The sequence below is a fragment of the Muscardinus avellanarius genome, assembly GCF_963383645.1.
Source record: "Muscardinus avellanarius genome assembly, chromosome: 11".
NCBI classification, from domain to species: Eukaryota; Metazoa; Chordata; class Mammalia; order Rodentia; family Gliridae; genus Muscardinus; species Muscardinus avellanarius.
Genome location: NC_137797.1, coordinates 79,129,699 through 79,142,688, shown reverse-complemented (window position 1 = coordinate 79,142,688; position 12,990 = coordinate 79,129,699). Strand labels below are relative to the sequence as shown.

Here is a 12,990-nt window from a genome sequence, read left to right as displayed (position 1 = left end):
GCCAAACCTTTACATTCAGTGATGTGGTGTATCAGTGTTTTTTACTTCATTCATGTTGTCAGCAAATATCCAAGGTAGAAGTTTAAATGGCCTCTAGCCCTAAGTATCAGATGGGGTCAGCTGTATTATTGTGTCTTCCTTTCAGACTTGGACACCAGAATTCTGCCAACTTCATTATCTGCTTGACTAGTTAATTTTCACTCTCAGCTAACCAGAATTTGTTTCACCATTCTAGGTTTACAGACAGGACTGTGAAACGTTCGGGATGGTGGTGAAAATGCTGATTGAAAAAGATCCTTCATTAGAAAAGTCTATACAGTTTGCACTGAGGCAGAATTTACATGAAATCGGTGAGCGGTGTGTCGAAGAACTCAAGCATTTCATTGCAGAGTATGATACTTCTACTCAAGATTTTGGAGAGTCTTTTTAGAAGACTTAGTGCTCAGGCAAAAAAAAAAAAAATTCTAAATTTTTTTCCCCCTTGGATTATGCATATTCTTAATATATAGAACTTTTGTAATGAAGAAAAATACTTTATGGTAGTTGACCATATTCCCCGTAGCAAATAAATATCTAGAATAGTCTAAAGTATTTTCATTAGAATTGTTTTCCTACAGAGTCTCCTAATCCATACTCATGTCCCTCCCCCACAGTGATGGTCAGTGGATTTCTAGGCTTTGAAGAAGTGGCCCAGAGAGTAGCTCTCTGTACTTACTCGTATTCTGTAGTCTTCCACAGTTCATGATCATCTGTATGGTCATTTGAGTATAATTTACAGGTTAGAGGTCATTTCACTTAAACATTAGTAATCTTTTTGCATTTCATAGTGAATGATTCTATGTGAAAATATTAGAATTCTCAGTTTTGATTTTATCTACTTGCTGCTTGCTTTTCTTAGGCTTTGTAACTTTTAATGTATACTATCTTGAGTACTTTGGTATCTTAGAGAATATTTGCTTTGAGAATAATTCTCATTTAGTGATAAAATAGAGCACTTAAAATAGCTTAGAGACACTTTAGAATAAAATCCTTTATCTCCCAAGTAAATTAACTCAGAGTGTCTTTTCTGTTAAAATATTCTTGAGCCCGGTGTGGTGGCACACACTTATAATCTCAGTTCTTGGGAGGCTGAGACAGGAGGATCGCAGGTTCGAGGCCAGCCTTAGCTACTTAATGAGGCCCTCGCAACTTAGTGAGACCCTGTTTCCAAATAAAAAAATAGGGCTGGAGATATAACTCAGAGGTAGAATGCCCCTGGGTTTAAGCTCGAGTACCACAAAAATAAAATTAAAATATTCTTGAAACTATTTTCACCAATGCATAGTCTTAAACAATATCATACACAAGGTTGATAGAAGGAGCAATTGAAGATGGAAGAGGAGGGTTATTTAAAAAATAACAGGGTGTACAGAAGAACTGTTTGTTTTCTTTCTTTCTTTCTTTCTTTCTTTCTTTTTCTTTCTTTTTTTTGGCGGGTCTGGGGATGGAGCCCAGGGGCATTCAACCTCTGAGCCACACCCCCTGCCCTATTTCTATTTTTTTATTCTTTATTTTGAAACGGCCTCACTAAGTTGTGGAGGGCCTCACTAAGTAGCTGAGCTGCCTGCAAACTGCGATCCTCCAATCTCAGCCTCCTGAATTGAATGCTGGGATTGCAAGCGTGGGCCACCACGCCCAGCTGGGTTTTGTGTTTTTTTTTTAAATAGACCCACACTCCCTGTCTCAAAAAGGCCATTGAATTGATAACATGCTTATTCTTTTGTTAATTTAAAATCCAATGAGTTCTTTGTCCTGTCAACTATTAGAGGTTCTTGAAACAAAGCAGAATGGACAGGATGCTCTGCTCAACCGCCCCTCACCAGTATACTGTGTAAACAGTACTGCACCGAGTGACCAAGTATACTGTGTAAACAGTACTTCACCGAGTGAGCCATCCAAGTCACGGGTTAGCTGAAAGGTCTGACTGGGACCATTAGGGTGTCCCACTCGTTTCCTGGTCACTTCCGCAGCCTGACGTTGTTGAGCCAAAATACATAATTCTGTGACATTAGTGAGGAAGCCCTGAAAATTGTGTTTATTACCAGCCAATTTCATTATCCTGCTGTCCTCTTTCCATTTCCATTCTATTCTCACTTTAATTTTGGCATTATTTTTAGAGGCCTGTATTAGTACTATCTAAAGAGCTACCCCAAAGTGCATGACTATTATATTAAAAGTAGAACTAGCCATATAAATACTTTTAATGGATCATATAATGGGTGCCTCAAAATTTATAATTCTACAAATTTAAAAACTAATTGAGGGCAACATTTAGTTTTTTAAGTTTTCTAAGGGATACCACCTTGAATTTTTATTTTTGCCATTGAATTGTTATACTTAGCTCACCTTTATAAAATATAAGCCAAGTGTAATTCCACGTTATCTCTGACATTCTTCTTTAATGTGAATGGTGATTTGCTGCTCACCTTAGATTAAGAGTGCACTGATGTTGTTCCCGTCTCCAGTATCTTTCTTTCCTTAAATATTCTAGTCTCACAATTCACTTTTCTTAGTTACGATGTCACAAGTGAATGTAAAACCTGAGAAACTACCAGAGGCAAAGGAGGTGTTCACTTTATTGAAGTTCATTAAAAAGAAGCCTTACTAACATACATTTAAAAGTAGGTACAACAGAGAATCTCTTCCTCTTCCTTCAAATTACATTCAACATTTAAAGTTGTTTGTTGCTTGCCATCAGCATTATTTTTCTAGGCTTGTCAGTCTTCAATCTGTTGGGAGTTCTTTTTTTTATTAATGCCTTTTAATGTGTAATTATAGGATAGATAAATTCAGATGTGTACCAGAGTATGCATTTTGCAGAATGTTTTTGATTAAAGAGATTTGTTTGTAAATTATTGTTTTTGAGTCAACCCATTTGATGTAATAAAAGTTTCGTTGTCTTACCCTAAAGCCTTGATGATCAACCTGGGGAAAGCAGATATTGTAAAGTTTTTTTGTGAATTTCAAAATGCAAAATAAAGTGACCAAGTTTAAATAATTGGATTGTCTTTTCTCTTGTTTTACCAGGTTTAATGTGCTTTACTAAAATGTAAACTTTATGACTTTGCTGCAAAATAATTTCTTGCTGTTGAGTTCACCACTCAGGAGCAAGACAAAGGAAGTGTGAAAATTGAGAGACTAATAAGTTTGGTGATTTAAGGCTTTAGATATCTCAGAAGTCATTAAAATTAAGAAAGTTGCCTGACATAATTAATAATTTTACTTAATACTTAACATATAATAATTTTGCTGTTACGAATCTGAATTTTAAAGAAAGATAGGATTAAAATCCTGCATCTGTGTGGTGACTCGGGGAGGGCAGGAACCTTGTTGTGACCTTGATTTGTGATCTCACGTCTCAGCACAGCTTAGAATGTTGAAGGTGTTCATATTCGTCAACCTAAAGATGGCTTTACAAAAGAAATGCCATTTGGCTCCTGTGTGTTGGAAGAATAGGATTTATTCAGACCGTGACAGAGCTGTATCAAAAGGCCTGAAGTAGACTAGTACAAGAAAAGGTACAGACTTGTGTGACTGAAGGTGGTGAAGGAAACCAAAACATTTATCTTCAAAATAAAAAGGATTCTTGACCTTAAAACAACAAAAAGTCCATAGAACTCTCCCTCTACAACACATACACTTCCTTTCTATAGACTGATTAAAAATGATTCTTTGGAAGGCTTATCAGTTCAGGGATGGTCCTCTAGAGGAGACTTTCTCATCCCCAGTTTTTCCATCTCTAGAGGTTCATCTGCTCTTCTATTGTCACTTCTCTAAAATTTGTTCTTTATTAAAATACTACTTAAGGCAGATTTCGAAGCCACTGCTTGGAATTGCTTTTCTCCAGTATGATGTTCACTGTTCCTGTTAATAAACCCGTTCTTTTGTTAATCTGTCTTCTATTGGAGGGATCTGTCCCAACTACCAACTTAAGAGAGTTGAGGGAAGATTATATTTTCTCCCCTTTGATGGGAAAAGGTAGGTTGAGAGCAGAATGTGAAGGATGTTGAAGACTTACAGCTTTACCCTTCTCGGTTAAGGATGCATTTCGCAAGCCTTATTAATGTAGCACAATTGCCAAAATGTTGATTTCTCATAGACCTCAACTTCTTTCTAGCCCTGGGCTGTGTTCACAGATCGGAACTTCTTGGAACAAGAGGAAGCAGATGCCCTTGCCCTTGCCTCTGCTGCACTCTGCCAAAACACTGATTTTAGCATCACTCCAGAATTTGATCCTGAGCTGCAGTGTAGGCTCTGACAGTTTTGTGGCCACAATTTTGGAGGATAGTGATCTGACTTCTGAAGGATTATGATGGACGCATTCAGTGTTGTGGGGAGCCAGCCCTCCAGCTGGCCTTGTAGCTGTAGCCGCTCAGGCTGGTATACAGCGGTTCCTTGAGAATAATGGTCACATTCTGATCTCCAGAGAAATGTGAATAGTTTCATGTCCTTCCTGCCAGTTCTCTTGAACACTGATTCAGTTATCCAGTTAAGTAAACAAGAAAAAAAGACTAGCGACTAGGAGTGAACCATTAACGAAGGTAGTTACCAACATCTAGTCTCTCGTTTTTCCATGGCTGTAGCGGTGATACCAAATCACTTACCTGCCCAACGAGAACTGTGTTTGCTATGTCTTCCCTGTAGTTAGGGATGTGAACTAAGTTCTCTCCTGTGGAATTTGAGAGGAAGCACTGCTCAGACTGGAACCCTTCGTCAGTGGGTATGCTGCCTCCCTGCTCTTTTATCCCTTCCCAAGAGGGGTTAGTCACTATAGCAACACAACCTGTTATTGTTGGTTTGTTTGTTTGTTTGTTTGTTTGTTTGTTTGTTTGACAGAGCCAAAAGATGGAACCTGGATCACCATATGATGCCATGGAGAACTGAACTGTTATGTGAGAACAGAATAAATATCTTTTATTTTTTAAGCCAAACTATTATTTGGTTTCTTATAGCAGCTTGCTTTTTGCTCAGACTCACTGATCATTTTTGTCAAATGACATCTAGAAATCATCAGGACTAAGTTGGCCCTGAGAAAGCTGTCTTAATTTCCAATGTACTAATTGGTTGTGAGATCATGGAGACTAATAATGCCCAGGAGTTAAGAAGCATACATTGTTACAGCCTAGACATCATCTATATAGCAGCAAGCCCTGCCAGGTGTCTACCATGTTTTTGTTTCTGTGGTACTGGGGATTGAATCCAAGGATAACTCTATCACTGAGCAACACAACCCGCCCTGTCTTAATTTTTTTGTTTTATTCTTTATTTGAAACCGGGTCTGAGTTGCAAAGGACCTCACTAAGTAGCTGAGGCTGTTCATGAACTGCAATCCTCAGGTCTCAGCCTCCCAAATGCTAGGATTACAGGTGTGTACCACCCTGCCTGGCAAATTTTTTTATTTTTGAAATGGTCTTGCTAAGTTTCTGAGGTTGGCCTCAAACTTGAAATTCCCATCTCAGCCTTCCAAGTACTGGGATTATAGGTGTGTACCAATACACCTGGCTAGCATATTATTTTTTGAGCTCTGTTCTCTCAAGATTGATGTTGTTCTAATGCTAGATCATTACAAACACTGATTGAGGTCATTAAAGTTTTCTTCTCATTAACTTTTTTTTTTTTTTTTTTTTGCAGGTCTAGGGATAGAACCCAGGGATATTCTACCTCCAAGCTACACCCCCTGCCCTATTTTTTATTCTTTATTTTGAAACAAGATCTCATTAAGTTGCGGAGGGCCTCACTAAGTAGCTGAGGCCATCCACAAACCGTGATCCTCCGGTCTCGGCCTCCTAAATGCTGGGATTACAAGCGTGCACCACAATGCCTGGCTTCTTCTCATTAACTTTAAAAAAAAACACTTCTACTGCTTCTGTAGAGTAGACTTAATAATACCATATTGGATATTAGTTTAAAATATATTTCAGGTTTAATACACTAAATATATTTATGGTACTAGGGAATGAACTCAGGGTCATTCTGCCTTCAAGCTATATTGCCAACCTTTTTTATTATTTTTTTTTACTTTGAAAAAGGGTCTTGTTAAGTTCCTCAGGTTGGCCTCAACCCTCCGATCCTCCTGTCTCAGCCGCCTAAGTACTGACATTACAGGTATATGCCACCAAACCTATAAAATACTATTTATATGCTATTTAATATTATAAATGCTTCATAGAATTCTAAGAAGCATCCTATGTTTTCACTGTCTGAACAAGGTTACAACCACTATACTATACTGGTGTCCTGTGGCTCACAAAACACGTTCACTTGTAATTCTTTACAGATAAGGTTTGGGTTTGTTTTGTTTTCTCCTCAGTGCTGGGGAACAAATCGGGACCAATGAGAATTTTGCACTTTTACTGTCAGGAGAAGTTATGAACTGCCCAAGGCTGCTGTTAGCAAGTGGCCGGACCAGGGTTCTCCCTAGTGCTTTTCAGTGTAAGTTCTTTGCTCTGAGTAAGTAGAAAAAGTGTGGTCGTCATTTAGAGCTAGATTCCTATCTTATCTCTACTGCAGACTAGCTGTTTTGATATATATGCCGGTAAAATGTAATATAATTGTACTGGATTATGTACAAAACTAATAATTTTTTTGTTTTTGTGGTGCTGGAGATTGAACCCAGGGGCATTCAACCTCTGAGCTACATCCCCAGCCCGATTTTGAAACAGCATCTCACTGAGTTGTGGAGGGCCTCACTAAGTAGCTGAGGCTGGCCATGAACCTGTGATCCTCCTGTCTCAGCCTCCTAAATGCTGGGATTACAAGTGTGCACCACCATGCCCAGGTTTAATAACTTCCTAAAAAAAATTTTTTTTTATTCAGACCCTGGTTTGTCAGATTTTTCTGTTTTTTTTTTTTTTTCTTTTCTTTTTATCCTCACTACTAATGTTGATTCCTATGGCCTTTGCTTTGGAGCTACTTTGGAAAACAGCTTTGAGGTTCATGAGGGTTAGGTATTAGGGTCAGATGGCATGTAGGGTATAGCCCTTACAGACACAGCATAGCTCAGGACTCAAAATCTCTAGCTGGTCCACTAGGGTCTCATGGTAGAGTTTGAGATGCGCTAGTTCAGTGGAATGAATCTGGCAATTAAACTCTGACAAGCTGGGCGTGATGACTTATAATCCCATGAGCCAGGAGGATCACAGGTTCAAGGACAGCCTCAGCAACTTACCTTGGCCATGAGCAGTTTACTGAGACCCTTTTTCAAAATAAAAGTAAAATAGGGCAGGGGTATAGCACTAAATTTGAATGCCCCTGGGTTCAATGCAATCCCCAGGGCCACACATGCACACTCAAAACTCTTGTAGTAACTGAAATTAATTAAACATAATTAATACCTTTCCAGTCTTGCTTACATGTTCAGAGATTGCAAGTATTAATTAAAAAAAAAAAACTTTTTAAAGTTTCCAGATCCCTTTAAGCCGTGGTCCTAGTGGGAGGGATGAGGAGTGGGTGTCAACTTTTCAGAGATCCTGAGAAATATGTTGGTAAATGAAGAGTCAGAAAAGGGAAACCACTTCATACTGAATGAAAACCTCTTCGGTTGCCTGACCTAATACACTCAGTTCAGTCTCCACCAGATTCTGATGCCAGATGAAAGCCTTTGATGTGCCCCAGCGCTGTCATTTCATAGATGTGGAAGCCGTCAGAGCCATAATGCTCTTGAGCTAACAGGAGGTAGGTCTCCTGATTCGAATCTCAAGAATCCTGCAGTTCAGTGTCTGCGTCACTCTGCGAGATCAATTTTGAGATGAGTGGGTTTGGATTAGATTAGTAATTGTCTTTACCAAAGGGAGTTATGTGGTTCAATTATCAAAAATTGCTAAAATTGCTAGTATTAAGGCAACTAATTTCAGATTATTTGGGTTTTTTTTTGTTTTTTATTAGAGGTTGAACCCAGAGACCATCTGTCTCCAAGCTACATCCCATCCCTCTTTTATTTTGAAACAGGTCTCACTATATTGTAAATGGTCTCACTAAAATGAGTCTGGCCTCGAACTGTGATTCTCCTGTCTCAGCCTCCCAAGTACTTGAATGCAGGTGTGCACCACCATGCCTGACTAATTTCAGATTCTTAATGGTACTGTTTATATTGTCTGGAATCAGGTGAATGCTGAGAGTGGGTTGTGGTTTACTTTTAAAGTTGGCATTGCACCTTGGGTATATACAGCAATAGAAATGTAAAATTTTCCCTTATAAAAAGAATCTTGGTGGCTAAAATTGATCCCTGAAATAGCTATACTTGACCAGTTAGCTGGATCTTCAAACAGAATAAATTGGTTCTAATCATGTGACTAAGTCCATACATATACACAATATCCTACTTTTCTTTCACATTTACTTTTTCTGAGACCGTGTGTGTGTGTGTGTGTGTGTGTGTGTGTGTGTGTGTGTGTGTGTGTGTGTGTGTTGCTAGGGGTTGAACCCAGGGACAATTTACTCACTTCTGATATGAAGTATGGGACATAAAATGAAAGGGAACCGAGACTGCCAGATCTTCATGTGTGGACTCTTGGCTACTGCCATGGAAAGAACCAGTGTTCCAGACCATCTGCTTTTCCAAAAGAGGCCGGGGATCTGAATTTTTATGAAATTCCCCAGCTTTTAAATGTTATTAACAACTAATTAAAACATTTCTGAAACAGTGAAACAGAACAAGCCTGCCATCAGGTAGTCTCCAACACTTGGGTCATAAATTCAGGCATATGAAGTGGATTCCTCAATGATTAGAGCAATCTTGGGGGGAAAATAGTTACTATTCACATAAATGCAGGTGACCATTTTGGATACACAAAGAAGAAAAGATACTGGGTTTAAAAACAATTCAACTAGCCAGGCATGGTGGTGAATGCCTGAAATACTAGTATTTGGTAGGCTTAGACAAAAGAATCACAGGTTCAAGGTCAACCTCAGCAACTTAGTGAGCCCGTTTCCAAATAAAAGATAAAGCCAGGCGTGGTGGCACACACTTGTAATCCCAGTACTTGGAAAGCTGAGGCAGGAAGATTGTAAGTTTGAAGCCATCCTCAGCAGTTTAGTGAGGCTCTCAGCAACTTAGTGAGAACCTGTTTCTAAATAAAACATAAAAAATAGGTCAGGAGGTATAGCCTGGAGGCAGGCGGCCCCTAGGTTTCATCCCCAGGTAGAATGCTCTTGGGTTCAATTTCTAGCATGACTGAAGAAAGGAAAAATTCAACCAAGAGCCTCATTATCAATGCTAGTCACATCAGCATAAAAATCTCCTTTAATGAGAAAATCACTAGTTGCCTAGTTGTACTATCTAGCTACTCACTCTAATGATCTGAAACCATCTCCTGTACAAATAGGCTTTCTGTTAATTCTCCAGCACATGAAAAAGGCTTCTAGGAAAACTGAACCAGGGGAAATGAGCAGGAATAACTGAGTTTTGCCTCCCTGAGGTCACATTTTGCTATGGTCACAGAATTAACAAACTTCATTGGGAGAATAAAATCTAGGGGTGGCTTTTGAGATGGTTCTAGAAGATTGGCATGGTGGCACACACCTGTAATCCCAGTACTTGGGAGGCTGAGACCAGATGATTGTGGGTTTGAAGCCAGCCTCAGAAACTTAATGAGATCCGGTTTCCAAATACATAAAATAGGGCTGGGGGTCTAACTCAGAGAGAGAGATTGCCCCTGGGTTTAACCCTTAGTGCCACAAAAAGGAAAAAAAAAAAAAAGATTGCAGAAATGTAAAAGGAAAGGGGACATTGGGTATATGTGTAGACTTTCCACTTTAACTTCCGGTGCTTTTAACTTAGGAATCTGGAAGCTGAGTATAGAGAACAGCAAACGCATACACATACTGACTCGTTTTCTAATGAGAGGTGATAGGCGTTTCTGTTGACTGGTCAGCACCCCTTAAGCCTCTGCTATGATTAGAGGCAGTATTTTAACATTTGATGTTTACTTGGGCCAAACTCGGGGATCTAATAACTGACCAAGATTCTTTACACTCTTACTAATTTCCTCACACCTTTGAGAAACTACATGCTTTATTTTCTTTACAGAACTGCAAGGTAGTTGCTTCCCCTTCTCCCTTTGTATATAGTCTTCTGTTTTACTAATAGGGATTTAGAAGCATAAAGGATATATTATCATTTCAAATAAGTATTTGTTTGTCTAACCTTTGGCAATCTAGAGAACCCTTATATAATTAAATGAAAAACTGGCGAGGACTGATTGTTGCAATTTAGCAAAAACAGCTAATCTTTTGATACTTGTGTTTCTTCAGGTTACATATTATCTGCACCATATTGCAGCAGGCTTTTCTAAAAAAAAAAAAAAAAAAAAAAAAAAGGATTCTCAGATTGTGATAGGACAAGCACTCTCATACATTTTGCTAACATAAATCAGTTTCTTTTGGAGGAAAACTGGCAGTATCCATCAAAGTTGGTTTTTGTTGTTGTTGTGGTACTGGGGACCGAATTCCCCACAGGCATTCTACCTCCAAGCTACATCCCCAGCCCTATTTTGTATTTATTTTGAAACAAGATCTCAGTAAGTTGCACAGGGCCTCACAAGTTGCTGAGGCTGGCTGTGAACCTATGATCCTCCTGTCTCAGCTTCCCATCAACGTTGTATCCTTTGTCTTGGTAATTATTTTTATTCCCAATTTATGTGTACACATGTAGGAAGAAATTCAAGTCATTTATGAAGGGATTGGTTAAATAATGGTATATCCATAATTTGAATATTAAACAGCCATGTGAGAGTGTGGTGGCCTGTGTGCACTGTGTGGACTGTCTGCATAGGAAGTGAAAAGCCACAGAATGTATAGTTTACCCCCCTGCCCTTTTTTGCATTGGGAGTTGAATCCAGGGTTTGACAAATGTGTTTTACTACTGAGTACACCCCCAGCCCCAACCACCATTTTTAGAAGACATGCTTCTATAAATATACTTTGAATATCTGAAGGTACACATTAGAACTGGGTAACAGTGATTACTTCCAGGGATAAGAAGTAGAAAGCAGCTTATTTGTCTTTTGTCTTGTTTGGAATTTTTCACCATGTACATGCACTTCACTTTTATGACAATATTTTAAAATGTACTAAATTAGAGAAATGATAAAATTACTGAGTAAAGACCTCTCTGCCCATTGATACCTTTTTTTCTTTGTGGTACTAAGGGTTGAACCCAGAGGCATACTATCTTTGAGCTACACCCCCAGCCCTCTTATTTCTTATTTGGAAACAGGATCTTGCTAGTTTGATGCTAGTCTATTTGCTGAGGCTGTCCTTGAACCTAGAATCCTCTGTCTCAGCCTAAGTACTGGGATTACAGGCATGCACTACCACATCCAACTCCCATTGCACCTCCGAACTACACCCCGTCCTATTTTTTAGTCTTTATTTCTTGAAACAGTGTCTCACTGAGTTGTGAAGGGTCTCGCTAAGTCGCCGAGGCAGTCTGCAAACCGCAATCTCCGTCTCCACTTCCCGAATGCTGGGATTACAAGCGTGTGCCACACCCAGCCTGCCACTGTTGCTTTTCTGAAGGAAATATTTTCAGCCCAGATACAAAGCCTTGCCCTATTCAGGAATGGGCGTATGGAAGCCATCTGTCCATTGGTTTAACTATTGGATTCATGTGTGTCCTCCTCAAGACCTGACACCTTATCCATGTTCTGACAAATATGGAAAGATACACCTTTGTGTCTCTTGCCTCACACCTGTTAGTGGAGATGTGTGGGCCCACAGGAGCCAAATGCAGACTACATCAAACCTGAACAAAGGTGCAAAGTAGACATTTTCTGGATCTGTTTACAAAGATTTGCATTCAGAAAGGTAGTTTGTTATTAAGCGTTTATTAAATATCTTCCTAGAAGGCCCCAGATGCCACCAGGACCTTTAGTTAGATCTGAGACATATATGCAAGAATGGCACATAATCAAAATATCCACTCATTAGTTGAAATTCAACATGATTTTCTCTTGACACTCCTAGGAACTCGAAGTACTCAATGGCACAGCATCCTCTGGAGACTTTAAAGGAATATAACTAGAAGATCCAGTTATCAAAATTGCTTTCAGAGGCCAACAAATTAGCTGGAAGGGAAGAAAAAAAAATAGCCTTTCTCCAAATAAAAAATCTACAGAGACCTCTGCCACAGAAAGCTGATCCTTATAGTTTTTGGACTCTTCCTATGAAGTAATCATAACCTTGCCAAGAATGGGAAAGGTGCCCCACCCCCACCCCAAAAGAAAACACTCACCCAGACAGCATCTATGTGTTTTTACCTTATATTCCAGGGGTACGTGTGGGATTTTTGTTTTGTTTTTACATTTATACAGTTTACATTGCTTGACCCATAAATAACACTTGTAAGATTAATAGGGCCATAGTTTTTAAAGAGTATTTACATAGCCCCACCATGCATACAGAGCCTTTTTAATATTGAAAAATCAAAAAAATTAAACTTTCCATCACTAGGCAATATAAATTTGACTGTCTAAAACTTATAAACCCTGACTAAAATACAAGCAATCCATTTTATCCATAAATGCTATTTTCTGGTTTCCTAACAAATCTAGCACTGCAGTATAACAAACATCTTGCAATTCAGGGATATAAAAATATCAGCTTTAAAATCTGAACTGTACAGTATATACATTAATATTTGCACCATTAAATTAGGAATACACTTAAGTCTATGAAATACTACATTATAAATAGCATTTTTTTTCAATCTGTGCTGGAGCTAATACAACACAATGTTTACCTGGTTAATGAGGGCTGAAAGGGGACAAGTCGGCCTCACACAACAGGATGCACAGTGTTAGCCAGGTCACTATGACGACGTGCATGCCTCACAAGACAGACTGATCAGGACCTGAGCCAACCTGACTTACATCATGACAAACACTATTGCTTTACAAAGTACAGGAGTTCTCCATCTTGTAAAATGGACACCCCTGTCCAATGACCTCACCA

At 39.0% G+C, this 12,990-nt stretch overlaps 1 protein-coding gene across 8 annotated transcripts in view; it reads left to right on the top strand.

The window, feature by feature from the left end:
* Positions 1–430, top strand: part of PPHLN1 (periphilin 1) — a gene marked incomplete at both ends in the record, with an annotated part of 130,970 nt that extends 130,540 nt beyond the window's left edge. For all 8 annotated transcript variants that reach the window (XM_080706292.1, XM_080706291.1, XM_080706298.1 and 5 more), the window contains one exon: positions 236–430. In XM_080706292.1, the coding sequence (XP_080562418.1) occupies positions 236–430 (195 nt within the window). The remainder of the gene's footprint in view (positions 1–235) is intronic.
* Positions 431–12,990: the final 12,560 nt, after the last annotated feature.